The sequence below is a fragment of the Anolis carolinensis genome, chromosome 4 (genome assembly GCF_035594765.1).
Source record: "Anolis carolinensis isolate JA03-04 chromosome 4, rAnoCar3.1.pri, whole genome shotgun sequence".
NCBI classification, from domain to species: Eukaryota; Metazoa; Chordata; class Lepidosauria; order Squamata; family Dactyloidae; genus Anolis; species Anolis carolinensis.
The window spans coordinates 174009464-174036132 of NC_085844.1; the positions used below are offsets into that span (position 1 = coordinate 174009464).

Consider the following 26669-nt stretch of genomic DNA (forward strand, 5'->3'; position numbering starts at 1 on the left):
ATTCCTATCAGTTGCCAAGGACTAATATTTGGAGAAATCCATGGACTGTAGAACACAGCAATATTGCCTTTTATGGAGCAGAATTAATGACAGCATATTCAACCAATGTTCTATCTTTTTTAATGAAGGAATACATTCTCTTTAAAAAGAAACTATGAATACAACAGTGCCGTATCATAACACACACTAAACACAATTTAACATGAGAGATTACAAGCAATAATGTTTAGTTGGTCAAGTCAACCTGATGTTAAATGATCCCCAGAAAGGAAAAGAATTCAAATACATTTAATGTCTCTCTTTATGTTACTCTGCTTGTGGAAGCCATATCTTAAACTGTAGCATATTGAGTACTATTTATGAATAGGTTACCAGTAACATTTTTCCATCTGAAATAAATGGTAATACAATTTGCTTCAAAAATATGCATCCTTCTTTTGTGCTCCCTAGAGTTCTGATGTTACCATATGTCAACTTGAAGACATACATAGATGCACATACAGAATAACCATGGCATTAGGAAATCCACAAATGAATCTACAAAAATGCATTATTAAATTGATGTGATCTCAAATCTCAGACATACCACACATTGCACTCTTGTTGTAGTGCTGGTTACAGCCTTCAGTGTAGGCATGGGCAAACTAAGGTCCGGGGGCCGGATGTGCTTTTTTAAAAAGTGAGAACTTTTAAAAAAATCTTCTGTATATTCTCAAACCCTTAATGGTGTATAAGTGTCAAAATAAATAATGCATATTTTAAGGACTTCATCAGATGGGCAGGAGGAAAGCAGGAGAAAGTGTTGGAAAGAGTGGAGAAAACATCTTACCCTGTTCTTTCATGGCAGAGTCCATTACTGGAAATGGACAGCCATCCCTTGACCTTTTTCCATCTGCTTTTCACTCTCCCGCCCCCTTTCTGGGAGTCTTCTCTCCCTTGTAGCACACTGGCAAGATGGAGTGTCACGGACATCCACAGGAAGTGAATGTGCGTCATGGGATGGCCTCCGTGGGACTCTGTTTCACCAGCATGTGATAATGGAGAGAACACGGGGAAACATCCTTGTGATGAGCTTGTAGAAGTGATGCAGTATCAAGAAGTGAAAGACATCTGTTAATCACATAGTATGTGAATTTCCTTACCTCTGTATCTTGCATTTCAGGTGCTTTGTCTTTTGATTGTTCATAGGGAGACAAACATGGTTTTAAATTTGTGGGCCCTTTCATAAGTACTCATAGCACTAAAATTTGATTCTAACCTTTGTGGTAATGTCTCGCAGATTACTAGGATTCACAGAGGTCTCTGGGTGGGAGTTTTAAAGGGTTTTCTGTAAGCTGCAAATCCCAGGATTCCATAGCATGATACCATAGAACTTAATATAGAATTATAGTGGTATAGTTGGGAAGTGTGAGTCTGAAATTACATTCTAAAGTATGTACTCTCAGGAAATCCCATTGTGGGAGAGAAAATGGTTTTGTCCTAATGTGGGATTTCATTTCATTTACCATCGGGATTAACCTCAAATTACCTTTTGAATTTTCCAACTTGATCCTATACACTTAGCCAGAAGGAAGTCCCATATTTCAATGGGACTTGCTCCCAGGAAAGTGTGTATTGCAGCCATATTGACAGGGACATCAAAAACATCTATGCAAAACTACCTTTTCTTTTTATGAAGGTAAGTGTATGCGTGTGTGTGCACACAAATGCATATGAACGTGAAGATGGAGCAATAACACAAGCACAAAATGACAAACATAACAAAATCATTACAGAAGTGCAGAAAAAATAATTTAAGGTGCTTTTAGGATGTTTTTAAAGATATTTTTAAAGATTTTTTTAAAAGATGTTTTTAAGATGTTTTTAAATTGTTGATTTTAGCCGGTTCTTGTAAGCCGCTCCGAGCCCTAGGGGAGTGGCGGCATATAAGTTTGAAAAATAAATAAATAAATAAATAAAGACATACACAAAATTGCTTTGATGCTAAAAAAAAATAAAAAGACAAATTTTTCTTTACGTTTTCTTTTAATCAGCAAGTATAGAATAAATGAGTATTTATATACCTATTTGCTGATTCTCCCCCTTCTTCTAGTATGATAAGGAGATCACAGTAATCAATACAGCTGTTGCACACTGCTCCAATGCTTCAACCAAAGGAAAACGTGACTTGAAGATCACAGCTGGAGAACAACTTGAAGTCATTGATGTTACTGAGGGGAATCAGTTAATATGTCGGAATTCTGAAGGCAAATGTAAGTTAACTATAAAACTTCTTTTTTGTCCTACATTCTTATGTTATGCAACAGCCTTAGACTGAGTTAGACCATTGGGTATATAATATTTTCAAAATTATCTGGCACCAGTTCTTGGGATTGAGGCAGGATTCAGTAGTAACCTTAACTGTAAACTGAACCTCTGAATGTGGCCTTCGGAGATAATGTTTTAGGCTTAATATAGTAAAGGTAAAGGTTTCCCCTGAGGTTAAGTCCAGTCATGTCTGACTCTGGGGGTTGGTGCTCATCTCCATTTCTAAGCTGAAGAGCCAGCGTTGTCCGTAAACACCTCCAAGGTCATGTGGCCAGCACAACTGCATGGAGCGCCGTTACCTTCCCGCCAAAGCGGTACCTATTGATCTACTCACATTGGCATGTTTTCGAACTGCTAGGTTGGCAGGGGCTGGAGCTAACAGCGGCCGTTCACGCCGCTCCCGGGGTTTGAACTTGGGATCTTTCGGTCTCCAGCTCAGTGCTTTAATGCACTTGGCCACCGAGGCTAGGCTTAATATACATTGGTGAATTTCATTATTACAACCCATACTATCAAAACCAATCACTCTGAATGTCACAGAGAAGCAGAGGGTGAAAATTTGAATGCATGGATGACTCAGTACAAAAAAAAATAGTTTGAACATTAATTCTAGGTCCTTCCGTTTCTTTCCAAACTAGGAAACCAGACTCTTGTTACTAAAATCTGATATTCAGCTAATACTATGAGCAAAATTCATTCATGTAACTATTTTCTTTTTTTTATTCCTAGATGGTTACGTACTATTAGAACATTTGAATTTCAGGTAATTTTTTAAAATGTGATTGAATTCAACCTTAGAATCCCATTACTAGAGGAGACAATTGGTTTTGTTCTGGTTTAGATAGTGTAAAGCAATGTGAGGCTTATTCTTTCTTTGAGACAATACATTCACCATCTCTCCACTTAATGGGATGAAGAATGTGGCAGCTTCCTGAAAAAAAAATGAAATTCAAAAAAAGTTGGCAGATATAAGTTATAGTTTCAGCTTACCTATTTGTGAAGTTTTACCACTAAGACAGAAGACCTCTTGGATCATGAAGCATATTCCTTCACAGTATGTTGCATGTATATGAATATATATATATCTTTCCATAGGATGATGGACTGTAACTCCTCTGGTAGTAGTTCTTTCACATGACCTTCATCCTTGCTATATAATACAAAATCTTGATTGCTTTCTAATCTCTAATATCTTAATTTAGAACTATACTCCAAGTTATTTTGCAAGTGACTTTTCTTTATCATAAGAAATCAATATCTAGAATTAATATGGAGACCTGAAGCTGACTTCATATTTTTGTGTGCTCTCTTCCTAACAGGCATTAGCCGTGTGTATCTGAAGCACCACTAACTTTTCCTAATGAAGCACAGATGCAAAGGCTGAAAATATACACCAGTAGAACTATCTCTGCACAGAGAAGAAAGCAACAGTTTATGGCAAACTAAATACTACTAGCTTTGACTTCTTCAGTGAGTGAGTTTTAAAGGCTACCAATTGCTTGTCGATTGCCACAAAATGAATATCATTGCTTTCAAGAGTTATGAAATGGATATACTTTGTTCTTTGAAGTCATGGTTGGCTCCACATTTAAATACATGCTAGAATCCCAAATGCCATGCACTGGTAGACCTCCGGACACACAGATATTTTACTAAATTTTGCTTCGAGCAACAGTGCTCAAGCACTTACAGATCTTCCAGTGATACTGGTTTGCCTTTTGGCTTTGGGGATAAATAATCTGAAAAGTTCCTATGTATGTACAAAACTCTCCTTGAGTCTATGGTTCATGGTTAGCATAAAGAGTTTATATGTGAAGCAGTATTCATTTTCTTGATAAGAGTAAAAAAGAGTGAGAGCAAATGTTAGCACAGTTAGGGACGGACTACTTAGCATTTGTATACAATTCTGTATTAGGCCTGCACTTTGACACAATAATTTTAAATGTAAATAAAATATTGATTGGCATTTACTCGTAGACCCTTCTTTCCTGAATAATCTCTTGCTACCTATATTTCTCACATTAAATTGTAACTCACATTACACAATTAATTTGAGCACAAAATCTGTAACATGCATCCTGGTTTGCCATTTTATTTGTCTCTTCAGTAGCTATTTTAAAAAGTGAATCACATGCCACAGATACTGATAACAGTTTAAATTCACCCCCCTCCTTGTAGCTCGCTACATTTCCAAATCCGTTCTAGAAGATTGGGAACAGTTTGGAGCAGAGTGAGGTGACCAATATTAAAAAAGAATAAAGTGCTACTACATCAGAGGTGTTAACTTGTCCAGTGTTACTCGACAAAATTACCTTTTGCAAAAAAAAATATATGAAAGGGTCCTTGTGATTTTCAAAGCAGGGCTGGCTTCACCTTGGATGGTAAGATTTCACCATAGTTGGGCACACCATGCTAAAGCAGTTTTGAGTAATAGCACACAAAAATGGTAATTTAAGCCAAGGGCTGAAGTCATTTAGAAAAGTGCTACTTAAATGGCAGGTGTACCTTTTTGAAAATCATTCCAAACAGCTAAGATTCTTTACACAAGTACAATTATCTGAACTTTCCCCCATATTTTTATCAGACATTTCAGGATCAGGGATCTGCCAATGCCCCTGAAGTTAGTGTTGGAGAAGTATATATAGACTTAATAAAGTTGAATTTAACATATTTTAATGTGTAAGGTATTATTTAGGCATAATTTTAGTTTGTTGTGTCATCATGTGATTATTAAAATGTTTCTGCTTTTAAATGCAATTATCCAGAAGCACATGCTTCCTTTACTACCTCTCCCTGATGGTAACTGACACTACTTGCAATTTTTGGCTCAGTTCTTTTTGGAGCCAACTCAGGATTTTATTTATTTATTTATTTGTTTACAGTATTTATATTCCGCCCTTCTCACCCCGAAGGGGACTCAGGGCGGATCACATTATACACACATAGGGCAAACATTCAATGCCCATAAACACATCAAACAGACCGAGACAGACAGATGCAGTGGCAATTTAACCTTCTCCTGAGGGGATGTTCGATTCTGGCCACAGATGGGAGCAGCTGCTTCATCATCCACTCTGATGGCACTTCCTCATTCCAGGTCGTAAATTAGTTAAACTTGCCTCCCCACTTTTATAAGTGGTACTTTATTTCCTACTTGATAGATGCAACTATCTTTCAGGTTGCTAGGTCAGCAACGAGCAGGGGCTATTTTTTATTTTTAATTGATGGGTGCTCACCCCGCCACGGGCTGGCCTCGAACTCATGACCTCATGGTCAGAATGATTTATTGCAGCTGCTCAACAGCCTGCGCCACAGCCCGGCTGTATATTTATTGTATGTGACCTCATTTGTTTTATGATTTGTTTTATTGTTGATTGACTTATTTTATTGCTATTTATTATATTGTCTGATATCTGGGCTTGGCCCCATGTAAGCCGCCCCGAGTCCCTTCAGGGAGATGGGGCAGGGTATAAAAATAAAATAATAATAATTTACAAACATTTTATTCTAACAAAGAAACCTAGCTCCCTATAGTACTTAAATACATCTCTTTAGCTTTTAAGTACAAGCAAACTGATGATATCTTAAGTGTCAAAACTTTAATTTGATCATAAAAACAGTGCACAGATTTAGTATTTTATAAGATGATTCTCTTTATTAAAGTGCAAATGTCAACCATGGATAATCATTACACACAGTGTGGTACAATAAAATAAAAACTTTTTTATCAACACAAGAGAGGTGAATGAAATGCTTTCTGCAGTCAATCAGTCATTATATTCTGCTTAAATAAAAGTAAAAGGGCAAGGAGTTGCACATTTTCCAAATGCTGATGTAAGCAAAACAGTGAGCATTTATAGATAATTCAGGTATGTTTTCCAGTAAACCGAAGTTCAAATTGGAAGCATTTTTAAGAACCTCAATATTCTATATTAGTGACACCGGTCACTAATATAAATCAACCTCAAAGACTGTGTTAAGCTATTAAGGTCTTCTTCAGCTGAACTGGAAGAATCCACAGCTTCCATGCTCTGAACTCAAATAGCCCTTTTAGTCATTTCTAACAGTTCCCTCTTTGCAAAAATCATTCTACCTTTACTTTCAAGAAGGAATCGTAACATGCAAACAGAATACAGTACAATGGACCAGGAGGCAGGATGCTTTCCTGAGAACACATACTAGCTTGGAAAAGTTAGTTTTTAAAGAAGATTTCACAACATTTCACAGATCATCTCTGGCCAGCACAAGAAAGTTTGTCTTGTATCTAAATTCTTGGGAGCCGCCCTGAGTCCCCTCGGGGAGAAGGGCGGGGTAGAAATATTGGAAATAAATAAATAAATCCAGCCTCAGTTGTTTGGAGAAGAATATGTGTTTGTTTGAATTACAGAACAAACTCCATTTTTTTTATCTAAGAGGGGCTACAATATACTGTCATTTCAAGCTTCTCAGAACCTACGTAAATAGTGCTAGTGACCTAAATTACAGTACCTCAATGACATAGTTTATAGACATGTGATTGCAGTTTTATTTACTCATTAAACACACACACACACACACACACCATCTTACAAACCCACATACATTTTAATACAGAAAAAATGAGTTTAGCTATGGGAATAAGTATTACCGTAGTTTGTTTTTGGTTTGTGTGAGAAATGTGAAAAAATCTTACTTCTTAAAACTTGGGGAAAATACATACAAAACTACAAAAAGTCTCCACATAATTTAATGATACAAACACACATTAAATCACTTAAGGCAATTTCAGCAGGACCATAGTGGCTTTTTTTTTTTTTTTTGGAAAAGCAAGAGGTGATGTGATTTTTAGATTGCTTGATTTTGTTAGCAGATGCTCATTAAATATGCATATTGCTGTTTAATGCATAGGAAACTGGTTTGAAGACTGCATTTTACAGATTGCTTAGAATTTCCATAGCCAATCAACATTTTGCAATTATGGCATACCTCATGAACAATGGAAGTTACACATTTTAATGACCCCACTTGCAAACAATGAAGTTTACATCTAGACCTTCCATTTTTCTTGAGACAACCATTTTAAACTGAATATTTTCTTGCCTTTTCTGATTTGTTAGCCACTTCAGAAAACATGTGAAATAAAACTCTAAAACCATTCACTATTTATTTTCTTTGTATTATGCGTATTATTTTTTCCATCAATGAGCACCTACTGGTACATATCTAGGAAGGTTCCCCAGCCCATAATTCTTTTCCACCATTCACTTAATTGCAAGCTCCACTGTGTATAAAGAAACATTTGGGGGCAGCTGTGCTATACTTTGAAGTAGATGTGAAATCCTTAAGCTACTCTCTCATTATACTGTAATATAGGTTGGTACATCTTAGCTTTTTACCAATGTATACAACATAATGAATAAAAGCCTGATGTAATGCACATTTACTCTGACCACTGAGGTCAGTGTGAAACCAGTAGAAGAGGAAGTGATGTCACTGTGCCAGTTATTACATGTGAAGCCCTGGAATTGGTTAGAAGCCTGGATGGTGCTTATACACACCAGAGGCTGGCCTCAAACTGGTTCTAGGATCCACACTATCCACAGGTTCAAAGCCAGTGAAGAAGCATCCAACTTTTAATCAGTATTAGTTCATCAGAGTATCTCCTAATTTTGCTTAGCCTGGTTTAAAGCCTTAATGCATGTTGCTGCACATGTTTGCAGCATATATTATTTAAATAGCGGACTGTCAAGGTGCCTTTAAACTGTAGTAAGTGGTCAGTGTAGATGTGACCATAGTCATGGATAATTTGAAGTTACAATGGAGAAAGCAGATGAATAACAAATAATCCCCCCTTTTCAGCTGTACCTGAAAAAATACCATATTTCATCAATTCTAAGACACCATCAATTCTGAGACAGAAAAAAAGCTTGCAATTCTAAAAGGTACCCCATTTTTCAAGATGATTATCTGGGGGGAAAGTGTGTCTTAGATTCAATGAAATACAGTAGTAACACTGCAATTACACCTTTCTGTTTAAAACATTACACATGATATTAGCTTTGTACAAAATCAGACTATTAGTACACCTTGCACAGTAATATCTATACTGCCTGGCAACCATTGTATAGGGTTTTAAAAAGATCTTTGTTAACCTGATCGGGAGGTGACAGGGATTGAACAAGGGCTCCTCTTATTCATGCAAAGCATTACCATGGATTGTTGTAGGCTTTAACGGTCGGAATCACGGGAGTGTTGTGTTGTTTCCAGGCTGTATGGCTGTGTTCTAGAAGCATTTTCTCCTGATGTTTTGCCTTCATCTGATCTGATCCTCTGAATATGGCAGCCACAGATGCAGGTGAAATGTCAGGAGAAAATGCTGTTAGAACAGGGCCATACAGCCTGGAAACCACACAACACCCCATTACCATGGACCTACAACTTTTTACAACTTCATTTCTGCAGCTTGTCTACGGAAGAATTTTAATATGTTTTGCCACAAGTAAATATCATCACTGAAGCATGATGAATACACAGCAAGCACACTTCAAGTATTTTAGATAATCTGTGCCTATAATATGAAAGACAACACACTGTTCTATAGAATTTGTGAAAGTCAAGCATTTGTGACTGTTACAGCTGATAGAAGGCACAATTCTAATTCGTACAAGTCTGTTTACATATTAATATTACCAAAATAGGAATAACAGATTGTTAAAATGCACTAAGCTAAATTTGCAAACTTAGTGATACCTTCAATTATTCATTGATGAAGAAATTAGTGCAATTATATTACAGATGCACATGTGACCAGTGGAATTTTTTTTTTTAGAAGAACAGAACCCCAGTACTGTGAGCTATTAATGTTTAATTATATGATCAATCATAGATCAACATCACATTTTAAATCAATTTCACTATTGATTCAAATGTTCTCCTAGCTACAGCCAATGAGTGAAAATTGCACTTCAACTTCAAGTGTTTTAAAATCAACCCAACTTTCTTCCTGGAACAACAAAACTTTACCTTAAAAATACTAATGCTAGATTTCAGGATGAGTTGAATGTATTCTAAAAGACGTAGCTGAGGCATAGTCTTTTTAGGGAATAGCATAGATTATAATTTATCATAGCTGTTTTGACTGATATTTAAATACATGATGGGAAGACACTAATTTACTCTTGTCCTGATTATCTATTCCACATGATAGGATGAATCCACAAAAGCAATTTACTGACAAAATGCTTTGTGCCATGTTATCAAGTGTGAAAAACTGTGGTGCATGCCTTATGCTAAGAGATGGTCATTACTTATGACCAGGGACAATTCAGTCATATAGATGAAGTCAATATAGATATACATTATCTTTCTCCGTAACCTGTGACATTCTAAAAGGTTGTTGATTCAGTAGGCATCTCTGTGATATTTTCCCCTTAGAAATTTTAAAATTAAAGTGCAATCTAAGTGCAAAATGTTAGATTCAAGCTTAAAATAAATAAGATAGATATATATTCCCGTAACCTTCCCCAGAAACCACACATTCAGTTAATACAATGGGGGAGCCTATGTACATGTTTAGTTTACATTTGTTCCTGTTCATCATAGTAGCCCAGCTGATATAACATTTCAAGCACAAGTGGTACTAATAAGTGTTGGGTGAGATCCTATATCAGAATCTTTGATGTATAGCTTTATGTGGACAAATCAACATCAGTGACATTACACAGCTCAAAAAATGTCTTAATGTTTTTTAAGGCCCATTCTTGGGGTTATTTGGGGTGCTGACTGAGAAAACTGCATGGGATAGATTGCATCAGTTTTAGTTTCTTAGGTATGGTTGCCATGGTTTTCTATGGGCAAGCAAGATGGTATATGTTGTGTGTCTCAAAAACTAGTTGATAAGGGAAAACTGGGGCCAGCAGGTCAACTATACCCAGAAAGAGGCCAAACACCTGAGGTACTGAAATGGGCATTGGCCAGTGTTATATTCAATAAGCCAACAGGGCAGCATGCCAGATGCCTCCTTATGCAATGGGGCCTCCCATTGTGAAACAGATTGTATTTCACATCAGGGCACATTGCATGATAGGACTATTTGCACATGAAAAGAGGTTGTACTTTGCAACTGTTGAACAATGGCTATGCTGTGGGGTCTGCCTGTTTGACACCATTTTAACTGCCATGGCTCAATGCTATAGAATTCTGCAATGTTTAATTTATGGGATATATAGCCTTCACTCTGGTGCCACATCAAATTACACATTTCAGGATTCTATAGTATTGAGCAATGACAGTGAAAATGGTGTCAAACTGCTACAATATACCTCAATTCAAGCAGCCACTAGCTAATACCAGTTAGAACAAACCAATATCATACATTCATTTTAGAAGTTCACAGAAACTGTAGTGAATTTTACCACTTTAAAAAGAATGGCATAATTATTATCACATATAGTGAACCTATATGAAAGATAACTTTCAGAAAATGAAAATGTAAGTTATTCCTGCTTTATTATTGTGCTGGTGAAGGCCACAGTCAATTAAGCTTAGAGGAACAGGAAAGCCCTAAGGTCTAGAATAACACTGTCAAATTTATGTTCCAGTGAAGGGATTCTGTGCTTTAGATATGCTAGAAAGATTGGCTTCATGTTAGAAAGGTAAATTTGGCTGCTGTCCTTTGGAGAGGAAAATGCCCAGAGCTTCAGTCACGAGGAATATTATTTTAATTGAAATGCAACATTCAACAAGCTCCTTATATTTCAAGGTCACTGATCTGTATCATGCAAGTTAATTCACATGACCTTCCCAAGCTGCCTTTTCAATGCATTAAGAATAACCTAAATGACAATTCTGCCATGTGTGACATCCTCTGCATTAAAAAGGTTTCATTCAGTTTGGCTACACTGAACACAAACCTCTATGGTTTGTGGTGTTACACATTTTTCTTGCCTAAAAATATAAAATACAGGCCGCTCTAATTCAAAGTTTTGTGTTTATCACCCTGAACAGAGGTTTGGGCTTGGTGTTAATGTTGTTTGGGAATTGAATACATCACAAGAGGACAATTGATGATGGCACAACACAGTTTTTAAAAGTTGACGGCAATGCAAAATTCTGGATTGGTCATCCAAATACTATATTGAACAATGCTCACTGTATTGTGGGGGGGAAAACATTCTCAGCACAAAACTGGCATTAGTACAATAAGTACAGTATCCATCAGGACTCTGTTTTGGTGCTATAAAATATTATTGAATCTTTGGAAAGAAGAAAAGCTGAACAAGACATGATAATATAACAGAAGGAAAAATAAAGCAAAGATAACAGAGGGTAAAGTTAAAAAAAACAATGCGATGCATATTTTATTATTGGTGGATGCTGAAAGATTCCCAATAACAAGATGCATGGAGAAAAGGAGGCAATAAAAAACAGAATAATGGAAAAAGGCTTGAAAGGATTTAGTGAGAAAAGTGGAGACAAGAGGAACAAACTAAGAGGCACACACAATATTTTAGCTTTTGACACCAACAATCTGAACTAAATGAATAGTAAACCTACAAAGGGTTTAAGTCACCCTTCTAAAGACAGGTGAATGCATTCAAAAGTCAACGCAACATGTTGCTCCAATTTACAAATGAAGTCAGCCTGGCCTTTATGACAATCTCTCTTATGTTCCAGTCTGGTTACAAAGTCTGGCCAACTGATTTGCCACTGTGGTAATCACAAAACCATAAAAAGAAGAATATTAACATATTTACCTTTCCTTAAAGGGCACAGAATAAACAGGATTCAATCTTATATCTGTTCACATAAAAGTGACTAAACCCAATGAGATTTGCTTAACCGAAGAAAAAATCTAGTTTGTTCTACCAATGGACAAATGGCATTATAGAATCACAGACTGATAGAGTTGGAAGAGACCTCACAGGCCATCCAGTCCAACCCCCTGCCAAGAAGCAGGAAAATGACATTCAAAGCATCCCTAACAGATGGCCATCCAGCCTCTGCTTAAAGGCCCCCAAAGAAGGAGCCTCTGGGTGTCTAACAAAAAGGTACAACAAAAAATGATTTCTCTTCTCTGCTCACCCCAAAGTCTTGCTGTAGCAGTGTGTTTGTTAAGTAATGAATTAGATGGCAGAGATGATTTTTAAAAAGATGGGATAAAGTGGTGGTGGTGAGTTATGGGGAGAGGGAATTAGGGGATTATTTCTATATTGTATTGTTCGCTTTATTCTAGGGTCTGTGCTTTTTATTTTTAATTTTAATGGGTTGGATTCAAGTTGCATATTTAAAAAATTAAATAAATCTGAGTTCAAAAAAAGGAGTCCTGAATCAGAAACAGTTACATTGGACAAGTAAACAATAGATGAAAAAAATGAACTCAATTTTGAAGTGAGACAGCACATCAGTCTTAAATAACAGGATGCTTTTGCCCAATTCTTTCCCTTTATTCTTTTAAAATTCCTTGTTATTTTCTTTTCTGACATCTCTCTGAACAGCCTTGTCATCTTTATCATTCATTAGCTTTGTCAGTGTGGCTGAGACCTGGTATGCTTACTGACACAACGTAAATCTCATCATTGTTTTATGCCTTGGGAAGTTGCTCCTTTGTTCTGACTTCCTATCCAACTATGAAGGCTCCTGGGGTACCTTTGTTCTCTTGGCTACTGATTAGTTGTGACTGTTAACCTTTACATTAAACTGGCTCCTTCCATCCCCAAACTAAGTCTGCTCTTTCTGGCTTCATGAAAAAACTTGGAACAATCCAACAATCACTCCTCCATATCTCCTACTTTGTGTACAAGAAGTGTCGAACAGTGGGTGAATGGTTCCTCATTCTCCTCATGGCGGTCAGGAATCATGGTGATGGAGCTCTGACAGCCATCCATCCACTCCTCACACAACTGTTACATTGCTGGAACAAGGAACAATATAACTAAGGCCCCTTCCATACTGTTCTTATATTCCATGATCTGTTCTCAGATTATATGGCAATTGAGATTCATATAATCCAGTTCAAAGCAGATAATCTGGGATCAGATCATGGGATATAAGGACAGTGTAGAAGGGGCCTAAGCAGAGGTTGAGTATCCCTTGTTTAAAATGCTTGCAACCAAAAGTATTTTGGATTTTTGCGGGAGAGGAATTTTAATTTACTTGAATTTGTATAGAGACACATAATGAGATGTCTTAAAATCGAAGCACGGAATTCATTAATGCTTCATATGCACCTTATATGCATACGTCCCCGATGGCGTAGTGGGTTAAAGCCTTGTGACTTGAAGGTTGGGTTGCTGACCTAAAGGCTGCCAGGTTCAAATCCAACCTGGGGAGAGCGCGGATGAGCTCCCTCTATCAGCTCCAGCTCCAAGCGGGGACATGAGAGAAGCCTCCCACAAGGATGGTAAAAACATCAAAAAACATCCAGGTGTCCCCTGGCAACGTCCTTGCAGATGGCCAATTCTCTCACACCAGAAGCAACTTGCAGTTTCTCAAGTCGCTCCTGACACACACAAAAATATATATGCATAGGCTGAAGGTAACTACACACAATATGTCAAATAATTTTGTGCATGAAATTAAGTCTGTGTGCACTGAAATATAAGCAAGTACAGGTTGCACCATCTCAGCTACCCATGTGAATTTAGAATCTGCAGTATTTCACATTTTAAAATTTCTGAAGAGATGCTCAACCTACATTGGATGCTTTTTTTTTCACAAAAGTTCCTCAAAGTACATGCACTTGTGCAACCAAGGTCTATATTAGTTACAGGATTCTGGCTATTATGGGGTTTCTTTGTCAACAAGAGTGTTATTAAAGGACTTGTCTCCTGAAATAAAATATAATTTTCTCCCCTCTCCTATATTTATTAAAATCTACACTGGTGTCTGCAATAATCTTGATCTACTCTACAACTCAATCGGGATGAATATTTACTCCTTATTTAAATAAATAGGACTTGCAATTTGATGCATCTGGCGCAAAGCATGGTCTGCAATGATTGATGGAGGACTAGTAATGTAATTAAGAACAGATTGCTTATGGGACATAGTAGGCAGTCTGAACCTAATAATCCCAGGACAATGACAAAGCATTGAGCACAAAATGGTTATGAAAGATTGCAGCGGAAAGAATTTCTTTGGTGGGAAAAGAAACTCCCTAATGCAAAATTTTAATTAAAACCGTGAATGTGCTGTTGAGGAATAGTTTGGAGAAAGCTGGTGACCCTGCCCTACCACCACCTCCCATAAAAATTTGTTGGCATTTTAAAGATTTGCTGATTTATACAGGCTACCAGCTGGGAGAGTGCTGCCTAGACAATATCCAAAGCATAAGAACTGAAGGACTATCCATTCACTGTCTGATACTTTTTGGCAGACAAAGAAGGAGGGAGTGTAGGAGTGGAATTTAGTCCATTCATTCTAGGCACTTGTTGTGAACTGTTAGAAATTATAAAGACAACAGCCAGGACTTCTATTGGGAAGCCTATAAGCTTCTGTGTATGCCAAATCAGCATTGTTCCTGCACATACTTTGTTCTACCTAGTGGCTCATACATTTCATTCTGGTTTATCTCTGAGTATCAACAACCCTCCCTGTGTTAAGACATAGTCTGCTAGTAACCAAGGTTCTGTTACATCACTAAGCAAAGGCTTGTTCATATTTTGAAACCATAGATGTTTACGCACCATTGCTCACACGTTGTTCATAAAAATTGCTATTTTCTCTAATTCCATCACAACACTCATAAGAGTTGGAAGAGTCCACGAGCATTTTTCACTCCAACCCACTGCCATGAAGGAATGCTAACTGAAGATGCCAATGAACTACAAATATCCCAGTAATCTGTATTATGGCTAAAGTAGATGGAAACCACAATCAACTTCTATGGATCCACAGTTGAGAACGTTTGATGTAGTCATCGCTACCAAAGATAATCATCACCAGCTCTTGTATCCTGCTCTTCCTGGTCTTAGGAAACACTTTACCTGTGGGACCTGACCTAATTACAGAACTATGTTTAGAATAAAGGGATGCATTTGTACGATGCAACAATCAATTCCCAAGAATCCAGAATTTGTGTTGACTCATTAAGCATTCCAAAAGCACTCACCAACAATTTCTCTGTTGAAGATATTTGGAAGTAAGCTTATAAATATTTGCAATCCAGGGTCTCACGCATTCGAAAATTGCACTTCTTATTGAGTATACTCTCTATAGGTGATTTTGCATCTTATAGTCTGTGGAATAGCAGCAAAGGTGGAAAAAAAACTTCCAAGTATATAATGTGCAAATCAACTCTACCAGAATGCTATTATTTTTGTCTTCTGATATCACTTTACTGAATCCTTCAAAAGGAATAATCAAGTCTTCAGGAACAGTATTGCAGGTATGTTCACAACAGCAAGGACACTACTGAGTACATCTGCAGACATTTTTCAGATTTTGGCAGTTGCTGCATTTTTAGAAGAGTATAGCATCATAGTGGCAATGAATAGAAACTGGCAGTTGTTGGAAAGGGTCCATTGTGCTCTTGATAGCTGTCTCCATTGCTTCCACAGTTACTACACTCTTATGACCTAACTCAACTATTCCAAATTCCTTGCAAAAGTAAAGCAAATTCTGTATTTGGAATCACTTCAATTGAGCACGTGTACCGATTTCTCTTAATACACAAAACAGTGTGTCTGCAAAAAGGGAAATTTCTACTTTCAGACTGAGGCTTTAATTGTCACAAGTGCCCAATGTGTCCTTTCTGTGCAGATTTCAAAATGGCTGTGCCTGACAAAGCAAATCAAGCTTCCTACAGATACCTGTCAGCGTGCAAGAGCCATGATGAGACTAGCACACATTTCAAAGAAATCCATGGTATGGCTGCCAAGGCGAGGTGTAACAGAGGGCATGCTACCTGTGAAGGAGCCACTGAGAGACCCCGAAAGTGGTTGGTAATCAGCAGAGGCAGAATCAAAACTCAGTCTTGGTCTGTGCAGTCGAGCTGCAGAGCATGAGCGCTGAGGAGTGGAAGAGCCTGATCTTTGTTCCATGACATCATCTTAAAAGCACAAACAGAAAGTTAATTTATCATAATTGTTCTAAATGGTATGAAGTTCCTCCCCTGCCCCCTTGATCTGACTCATATGCTTGTGGGTTTTGCCTCTAAAAGCATCAACTGAAGATAAAGACAGGAAAAGTTGTTTTTAAGACTTTTCCACAAATTATTGTTAGAGAATGAAACTTGGAAAGTAGTAATAGTAGTAGTAATAGTAGTAGTAGTAGTAATAATAATAACAACAACAATCGCTATTTTATTTTTAACCTCCCTCATGGCTCAAGGCAGGTTACAATATTGCTAAAAACACGCATTCATATAAAAAAATATTCTACAATATACACATATCAAAACATATTTCTACAAAATACATATTAAAATACACATAACAAAGATTAAAGTAAGACACAAGTTTAAAATTCATGATTAACGCTAGGCCTGCCAGAAAAGACAGGTCTTTAAAATCTGACAGCTCATTTAACTGCAATGGATGGGGTGAAGAAGTATGATTTTGTTCCAAGGGCCTAAAAGCATGACTCCAGATGCGAACTCAGAAGAGACCATCAAATAAATGAAGAAATTTCCCTTGCACCCACACTTCTTTAACCTGAAGACTTCCATATTTGTTAGACTATAACACCCATCATTGAATATCAAGTAAAAAGTGGGTGCCACAAATAATATCATACGAAAGCTGACTGGCACAACCTGGGGATCACAACCAGATACAGTGAAGACATCTGCCCTTCCGCTTTGCTACTCGGCATGCCCAGTGTGGAATACATCTCACCACATTAAAACAGTGGATATGGCTCTTAATGAGACATGCCACATTATCACAGGATGTCTACGCCCTACACCACTGGAGAAATTATACTGTTTAGCCAGTATTACACCACCTGACATCTGTCAGGTAGCAGCAGCCACTAATGAAAGGACCAAGGCATTGACATCTCCGGCCCATCCCCTGTTTGGGTATCAGCCAATATGTCAATGTCTTAAATGAAGAAATAGTTTTCTAAGATCTACAGAAATACTTGCAGGATCATCTCAGCAAGCGAGAGTCCAAAAGTGGGAGGCTAAAACCCGGAACCTCAATCAGTGGCTGATGCCGGATGAGAAACTCCCTTCTGGGCACAGAGAAGATTGGACGACTTGGAAGGCTGTGCTCTGGCACCACGAGATGCAGAACCAATCTTAAGAAATTAGGCTACAAAGTGGAGTCCACAACATGCGAATGCGGAAAAGAGCAAACCACAGACCACCTACTACAATGCAGACTGAGTCCTGCCATATGCACAGTGGAGGACCTTCTCACAGCGACACCAGAGGCACTCCAAGTGTCCAGCTTCTGGTCAAAGGAAATCTAGTGTAATGTCAAGTTTTTAACTTCGTTGGTGTTTTTAAAAATACATTATAACTGTACCCTCAGTTCGCTTCTGACACAATAAATAAACAAATCATCAGATAGCATGACTGCTGTCTATATTAAGTACAAAAATGGGAACTGAATTCCCAAACAGTTAGTAGGGGGTTAGAAAAATCATATGAAACTATCACAATACTAGCAATGAGTGTTAGAGTAATAGAGTTCAGGCAAGAAGGTATCATAAAGTAATGGAAAAGTTTAAATGTGCGAAAAGAGATCATATCATGTCAAATCAATGCTTCTTTATATTTAAGGTTTTATGTGACAACAGCTCCTCCTTACCATCAATACTTTTAAAGTCCAGTAGATAGCTACGATTGTCAACCTGATACAGCTGCAAACTCATTTTTACGAAATTCCCCGTCACTGGATTTTTTCTACGAACTCTAAGATGATAAGCATTCACCACCTACAACATATAATTATTGCACATGAGAGATAATGACTTTTTATTATAATTTAATTTCAAGAAAACAAGTTTATCTTTATTAAAAACAAGAATGAAATCCTATACCTGTGTATTCAAAAGAAACTGTACTGACACCACAGTCCTATGCACACCTATCTGGCAATAAGTTCCAGTGAACCCCTGGAGGCTTACCTCTGATTAAATGTATTCAGGATTGTATCTCAACTGAATTAAATGTCAATCTCTTGACTTAATAAAAACAATGAGTACGAATTGTGAAAATAAATCATGAATACAAAATAAATTCATTATCTGTCAAGAGAATGTGCCTTTGAGCATTTGTTTAAATTAACAGATTATCACTTTTCAAAATGCACATCATAAGCACATATCTTCCTAGATATGCTCTTTATACAATTATTTTTAAAGCCTGTGTTCTTATTTCTTGCTCATCTACATTCTCTTGGCTTGTACTGTGCTAATACAATTTAGGAGATTAGAAACAAAATATCATTCTAGGCCATTCATATAGCATTCTGGAACAGTTTTGTGATGAAATATCCATTAAGGAGAATTGCCCCAAACACACACACTTCCCCTGCACATGATAATGGTGTTATTTATTTTTGAAAAGTATATCTGTTACACATATTAATTGAATTTCTTCTCAGATAAATGCGTTCAGGACTCCAGGCTTAATCCTGATAGGTCATTTTGGTGCAAAGAAAACACAGTTTGAGTACCCCATATTCCAGGAGCTATTTTTTTTAATACTCCAAAATTGTCTATATGGGTAGCTCATAAAATTACATCTTTGATTTCTTATGATTCAATGGAAACTTTGTTCCATGCTCAAAATTATTTAAAACAATGGTTCTCAACCTTGGGTCCCTAGATGTTTTGGCCTTCAACTCCCAGAAATCCTAACAGCTGGTAAATTGGCTGGGATTTCTGGGAGTTGTAGGCCAAAATACCTGGGGACCCACAGGTTGAGAACTGCTGATTTAAAGTATTATTTAGAATTACCAGCAGTCTGTATAAGATGCATATAGCAGATATTGTATATACAGTATATACTCGAGGATTTTTTTAGGGCTGGAAAAGCCCCCCTCGGCTTATACTCGAGTGAGGGTCCTGGTTGACTTATATTCGGGTCGTCTTATACTCGAGTATATAGGTAATCAGAGATGAACAGTCTTATCTTAAATTACAGTTTTATGCAAATATTCAAAAACATTTAACCTACTGATGCTTCAATTAATGTAATTTTATTGGTATTTATTTTTATTTTTGAAATCTACCAGTAGCTGCTGCATTTCCCATTCTCGTCTTATACTCGGGTCAATAAGTTTTCCAAGTTTTTGTGGTAAAATTAGGTGTCTCGGCTTATATTCGGGTCAGCTTATACTCGAGTATATACATACAAGTTGACCTCATGTATAAGTCAAGGATAGCTTCTGGGATCAAAAATATGGATTTTTATATGGCCTGTGGATAAGTGCAAGGTCATTCCATGACAAAGGGAAAATACCAGCACCATTTTATGGGGTCAGATGCCCCAGCCACCCCTGAAATTTCACCACTCAGGAATTCAGAAATCCAAAAAATAATGCCATGGTGGAGAGATTAGAAAGGGATTGGTGCATCTTTTACATTCTCTTGCAGTGGACTAATCTCTTGTTTTTCATCACTCTATTCAGATGGTTCATTTTTGTAAGAGTTAAGGTACAGTACTCACATTGATTCATTGATAAGTAGACTCAGGTTTTTGAATTAATTTTTTACTAAAATTTTAGACATATACATGGCTATATACTAGGATAAATGAATTTTGTCAAGATTATATTATTCTATATCTCATTACCTACCTATAAGCAAATACAGGTATTACAAAAATTGGGGAAAAAAATCCAAGATCCAAAATATTTCTGGTCTCATGAACTTGACATAAGGGTTATTCAATCTGTATCATGACATTTTATATTCTCATTCTGGGTTCAGAATAAAATCTAACAGCTAAAACATACAAATATATACAACAAATGCAAATAGAAAAATGCTAATAATCACAAATTAAATCCACATGGAAAAAACCCCAAAATAAAATGAACAGAAAAAATGTAATATTTTAAAATTAAATTCTGCACATATTTTACTACATATATAGTCTAGCTTCCAGTGAATATATCTATTAAAGATAAATAATAGCTGATAAAGTACAGCCCCACTGCCTATGAAGGATGTGCAATAGCCACAGAAAAATAAAAGGAAATGAATCCATTCAACAGTCAACACTGACTTTTGCCTATGATCAATTTATTGAAAAACTAGTGGGGAGCATTTCTTCAATAGAACTATTAATTTTTTTGAGATGAAATCATCTTCAGCTTCAAACATAACTAGAAATGATGGGTGTAAAGAACAGGATATGATATGCTTTAAGAGGCCAATCCTATATATGATTATTCAGGAGTAGGTTAGAGTTCTAACTGTGTTAAACGAAACTCATATCCAAATAGATATGGAAAAATGGCAACCTGAGCTTATTTTACAAACAGAGTAATATTGTGCAACCTAAAAACTACCCATTAGTAAATAAAAGTCAGCTGGAAAATATCCCACTATTTAAAACAGATATAAGGTGACAACATGGCAAAGTCTTCTCTGGCCACGTGGCTGCTTGAAACTATACACAAATAATACGCAAACATCTTTTCTTAAGAGCTTTCAGGAAGATTAGTTACGGAGAAGGGAATTAACTGCTAAAATTAGAAATCTGAAGAGTTCCCTGTATCCTTACAGCGGTGCCAGGCAGAATTATCTCCCCATCCTCAAGCTCAGTAAGCTAATTATTAAAAATAGAAAGTATTTAAATACAGTTACAGTGCAATCTTATGTCTGTCTGCTCAGAAGCACTGAATTGATTGGGTCCTGTTTCCAGATGAGAGTGTTGTAATGTTTTAATATTCACAAAGAGGACGATGTGAATAGACTAAATATATGCACAATTGGATATTGCTGATGCTATCCTGACACTCAACAGGCTACTTATTTAGTTACCCTGAAAGCCTAGACAATGTTGAAACCAGAGCAAAGAAAAGTAAGAAAGGAACATTTCCAAACTTTGTTGGGATCAGGGTATCTGAAGACCTCGGCTCTTTATGGGAGACCTTGCTCCGAGTGTTCCCACAGAGTCAGAAATTAGGGCAGTGGTTCTCAAACTATGGATCCCCAGATGTTTTTGGCCTTCAATTCCCAGAAATCCAAAAAGCTGGTAAACTGGCTGGGATTTCTGGAGGTTGTAGGCCAAAACACCTGGGGACCCACAGGTTGAGAACTACTGAATTAGGGGAACAGTAACAATAAAGACAGAGGGCATCCTCACCAGGGATGCCTCAATCCCCTCCATAGGGTGGACCACCTCCTACTTCTTTTTCTGCATTTTCAGCTCTAGGAAAATACCTTTGTCTACACTTTTATGATGTGCTTCCTCTATAATGGGATAAAATGCTGCTTCTAGTTTCATCCCCTGATTAGGTCCTATGTTATTTGTTGTACACTTGTATTGTTTAAAGCTGGGGTGTGCAAAATGAGTCCCATGGGCCACAAATGCTCCCAAGATTTATTTATTTTTTTTGGGGGGGGGGGGGGGGATCAGCCAAAAATTCTCCTTTGCCATAATAGGAGGCCTCTAAGAGAAACAGTTGTAGACTACTCAAGCTTTAAAAGCTCCTTTCCATAACAATATTCAAATTGGCACTGACTACCTGGGCACTTCTGATTATGTTTCATTACTATTTTCCTCCTGTTTGTTAAGGCTTAATGTGGACCATGATGAATCCTAGGAACAAAAAGCTAGCCTCCAGTCCCACCGAGCCCTATTGTCATGGATCTCTAGCATCAGAAGTAAGATGTCTCTGAGAACCAGTAGAAAGGCACTATTCATGTTTCTTTACCATTTGTGAGCTTTCCATAACCATTTGGTTCACTTTTGTAGGAAAGAATACTGTACCAGATGAGTAAAGAGTGGTAATGATGTGACCCTTCAGAAGCCTGCTAGACTGCAACTCTCAGAATTCCTTATTCTCAGCCATCTCGAGTCCCCAGAGGGGAGATGGGATGGGATACAAAGTTTATTATTATTTATGATGATGCTAGGTCTTCTGGGAAATGTTTTCCAACAATGTCTGAAGAACTGTATGGTTCCAGCCCCCAATAAATCTTTTAGTTTGATTTTTTCTATGTTTTCTTTACGTATAAATTATGTAAAGCTTTAATTTACATATTTATATTAATATTTCAAATTATTTAAATAAATTAAATTATTTTAAATAGATATGTATTAATAAATGTAACTGAAAAATATTAATAAGACAAAAACTATTGATATTTCTCACCTTCCATTCAAACTCCAGTTGTTTCATAGCACGGTAGACTTCAGCCATGATATCATAAGGCTTGCTTTGACTCCGTATCCCTAAATGCCACTTGGCCTTTTTCACAGTCAATGGTTTTGGCTTAGTGGTATTCAGTGCATCGAGGGGACATTTTGCTTTGGGACTATCTGCTACCAATGGAGGCATCCGCTCTGGGTGAGGTTTTACCCCTGGAGGGATGTGCATAGAGTCATCCATAAAAGAGCCAGAAGGAGGGCTGGAAGCGAGGTAGAATTCACTGGCTTGGTTCATGATTCTCCGATTGTCAATAATAAGGTGATAAGCAACTGCAAGTTGATCTTGAGGATCTCCACTGTATAGGCTTGCCATCACCTCTGATTCAGTGCATTCAAATTTCTCACAAACCTCCCGCACAGCATCATCATCAATGACATTGGCATCATAGGAAGGGTCTTCAGGAAACAAGTAATTGGGCAGATCCTGCTTGAACCACTCATGTTCTCTAGAAAAAGAATTTTCACCTGATGATTTAAAATCTTACTTAACAATTAAAATAAAATAATCATTAACATGAAGAACTAAACTTGACAGGCACAGGGTTCGTTAATGGTACAAAAGTCCCTTCTGCAAATGCGCTATAAAGAATGGCTTTGTTCCAGCTATATCCTGTGGCCACAATGGGTGGTATTATTTAGTAACCTGGGCTTGGGGCTATATAAAATTGATGATATATATTTCTTTAAGAATTTTGGTCATTCTTGTTTTTAAAAAGTCTCCTCCTCTACTCTGGGTGGGGCTTCACTCCTGTGAGGATGCCCATACTGTCATCTATAGGAAAACAAATGAGAAGACTGCAGGCACTCATGTTACGGTATTTTACCAAAATGCTATTTCCATAAATGTATTTGTATACAATAATGTTCTATCTTGGTCTACCTGCGAATGCTAAGATTATCTTTTACATAATATTACTTCTGTACTTAGTTTATTTCTTTTTGATATCAAGAATGACTTTGTCTTCTCTACCACAGAAACTTGTTTTAAGGTAGCAATTTTTTAAAAAATGGCACCAAAATTACCGCATATCCTTTATGGTTGCTCTTTTGAGTGGGTCAACCTGCAACATATGCATCAGTAGAGTAGCAACTGAGCGGTTAAGGTATTCAGGAATGTAGAAGACACCTCCACGGATTTTTTTAAAGAGTGTTGGGACATGGTCGTCATCAAAAGGAAGAGTCCCACAGAGAAGAGCATAAAGAATAACGCCACAGCTCCAAATATCAACCTCTGGACCAGCATACAACCTAGGCAAAAAGAAGATTACATGAACCAGTTCCTTAATATAATATCTGTAAAGCAGGGAGAGGAAGAGAGGGGCAATACTGAGTAATACTAAACAGTAACTTCTACTCAGAATGACAGCGATAGAACATCTTATCATGGTAGCATCCTTCCTGCTAATTTGGCAGATCTGGTTTCTCAACCTAGAACTGTCCAAATCTATCCCCTGTGATCTCTCTCCCATTCATTCTCCAAATCTCTTTAAGGCATTGTTTGGCATTTCTGCCCCTTTAAGAAATTGTTCCTTAGAAATGTGCTTTTCTTTTGGGCATGCCTTACTGCAAGAAATATGAAGTTCTTATATCTTGACTCATTTTATGCTGCTATTGATATTGGTTTTAAGTGTGCTTTACGATGGTTGGTTTTTACTATATTTTGTATTATATGTGGCAGTAATCTTGCCATTATGTAAGACCGCTCTGGGTCCCCTTGGGGGAGAAGAGTGGTATATAAAATAAATAAATAAATAAATAAATAAATTTTTCTTGCTTTAAAATAAATTATATAACCTACAAAATAGGATGCTATCATATGAAGGTGAATTAAAGCATTGCAAGCTAATCAGTCATTAGTTGTACGATTTTCAGTGTTAGCCACTTTGAGTCTTCTTTGGGAGAGAAAAAGCAGGATGCAAATACACACAGACAGATCTATATCTATATTTATGATAAAGCTTGTACCCACTGGTTTTATATTCTACCTTCCAGAGATGACTTCTGGTGCTGCATAGTTGGGTGAGCCACAGCTGGTTCGGAGAAATTCACCATCAGACATCATGTTGGACAACCCTAAAAAAGAAGACTTTCACATGTCGACCCTCCCAGATGAAACAAAAATATATGGTTAGGCAACATGGCATAATGCTAAAAGGAAAATTTAGGTAAGGAGGAATACCAGGAAGAGCAGAGATGAAACATCTATCTATCTAAAGCAGTGCTTCTCAACCCGTGGGTCCCCAGATATTTTGGCTTTCAACTCCCAGAAATCCTAACAGCTGGTAAACTGGCTGGGATTTCTGGGAGTTGTAGACCAAAACACCTGGGGACCCACAGGTTGAGAATCACTGATCTAAAGTGAGTGTGTGTGTGTGTGAGAGAGATGATGTATGTTTATGGCCAATTTCCTATGGGCTTGCACTTTCAGAAATGATTGTGACCTCTACCAATGATGGATCTGGACCAAATTTGGCACACAGAACCCCCATGACCAAAAGAACATACTGGAGAGGCGAAAGGGGACTGACCCACCATGGTGGTAGTTGCCGTTCACTCTGCATCCAGAGAGCACTGTGACTCCCACCATTGATGGAGCTGAACCAAACTTGGCACACCAAACTTGGGGGTTGAGAGGGATTAACTTGGCATGATGTGAGTTGTAGTCCACTCACATCCTTACACATTTTTTTAATGGGACCACTCATAAAATCCCATAGTTCATATGGTAATATGTTCCAACACATTAAAAAAACTAAAACAAATTAATAGTACACAGAATTCCAATGAATTCAGGGAAATGACTGAATTAACTGTGAAATGCTCCCTGAAATGTAACATTCGATGTACAAGAGTTTTGGTGAATTTAAAATATTGGAAGAACATTCATTCATTTAGTGCCTCACATACAGGTCTGCTACCTTGATGAGAGGAATAAGACAGCCTACAAGTTTTTTACCACAGCAGAGAAATTGTTAATGATGATGAAAACTGACTCTAAAATCTTTGAAGGATGTTAGCCCTGCAGCCTGTGCTGGTGGCTTACAGCCAGTTACATTTCTGGAATGCTACTGGGGTCACATACCAAAATCAGCTATCTTGGCATTCATGTGTGCATCCAACAGCACATTCTCTGGTTTCAAATCTCTATGAACCACCATGTGCCGATGACAGTAATCTACAGCTGACAGAATTTGCTGGAAAAGACGTCTGGCTTCAGTCTCTTCCACCTACAAAGCAAAGAAAGGAAAACAATAAGATTCTCCCCTCAAAAAACTAAAATATTTAGAAAGGTAAAATGTGTCTCCTTAATGAGTCACAAGAGTCACACTACCAAACAAACAAACAGGAAAATACCATCCGTAGAAAATATTTCATTGCAGTATTCTCTTATGAGTAAGGCTGTTAGACAATTAAATACTCTGAAAAGTTTTAAAACAGCAGCTTTTAAAAAAACAAATTTTCTCTGCTATAGATCACAGTTCTGAAGAGTGCTTTGGCAAAGAACTTCACCTAAACAAGTCCTCTCATTCTACGCCTTCTGTAGATATCAGAGACTATAATTGGAAGGATTGTGTCTCATCAACTAAACTTTTGGAGATTAGGGCCAACATCAGAGTTTGGCATGTCTGAACATCTTGAAAAGTTCTCATCTTGCTATGGGATTCCCTGCTAAGACTCCTTGCCCTGCTGTTTTGTTCTTGTTGTTCTGTTTTTGTTTCCTGCTTAGTATTGAGGTTTTTGTTTCCTCATTCCCCAGTCGAGGAAGGAAGGATGAAGGCAAAGATGAGGATGGACAGCTGCTGCCATCTGCTACCTCGACAGTACAGTCCCTGGTAAGTTAACAGTAAGCGCAGTGAAAAGGATGAGACAACCAAGAGGATCTTCTCCTCATCATCAAATTCTCATCATCTGAACCAGGGCGTAATGTTAGATATACATGTAATGTCACTAGAAGTTGTGTTAACAAAGATGGTAGATGAATTAAACCACTTCAGACTACAGTTGAATGTGTTGCATTCAAAACTCAAATGAAGCTCCTTAGAAA

The 26669-nt window shown here is 37.4% G+C and overlaps 2 protein-coding genes across 11 annotated transcripts in view; one reads left to right on the forward strand and one right to left on the reverse strand.

Annotated features, from left to right (window-relative positions):
• fyb2 (FYN binding protein 2) overlaps positions 1 to 4277 on the forward strand; it is a 52488-nt gene extending 48211 nt beyond the window's left edge. For 4 of the 7 annotated variants that reach the window (XM_008109387.3, XM_062978270.1, XM_003220175.4 and 1 more), the window contains 3 exons: positions 2093 to 2252; positions 3037 to 3070; positions 3627 to 4277. In XM_008109387.3, the coding sequence (XP_008107594.1) occupies positions 2093 to 2252; positions 3037 to 3070; positions 3627 to 3633 (201 nt within the window). In that variant the 3' untranslated portion in view covers positions 3634 to 4277. Of the gene's footprint in view, positions 1 to 942; positions 1036 to 2092; positions 2253 to 3036; positions 3075 to 3626 lie in introns of those variants that run through there. The other 3 variants (XM_062978271.1, XM_062978268.1, XM_062978269.1) reach the window with 2 other exon arrangements.
• Positions 1 to 26669, reverse strand: part of prkaa2 (protein kinase AMP-activated catalytic subunit alpha 2) — a 53561-nt gene that overhangs the window by 11673 nt on the left and 15219 nt on the right. The window contains exons 4-10 of one of the 4 annotated variants that reach the window (XM_008109386.3): positions 25707 to 25851; positions 24610 to 24697; positions 23648 to 23872; positions 22569 to 23070; positions 18045 to 18171; positions 16193 to 16336; positions 104 to 3238 (exon numbers count right to left, since the gene is read on the reverse strand). In XM_008109386.3, coding sequence (XP_008107593.1) covers positions 3171 to 3238; positions 16193 to 16336; positions 18045 to 18171; positions 22569 to 23070; positions 23648 to 23872; positions 24610 to 24697; positions 25707 to 25851 — 1299 coding nt within the window. In that variant the 3' untranslated portion in view covers positions 104 to 3170. Of the gene's footprint in view, positions 1 to 103; positions 3239 to 5935; positions 16337 to 18044; positions 18172 to 22568; positions 23071 to 23647; positions 23873 to 24593; positions 24698 to 25706; positions 25852 to 26669 lie in introns of those variants that run through there. The other 3 variants (XM_008109385.3, XM_003220176.4, XM_062978272.1) reach the window with 3 other exon arrangements.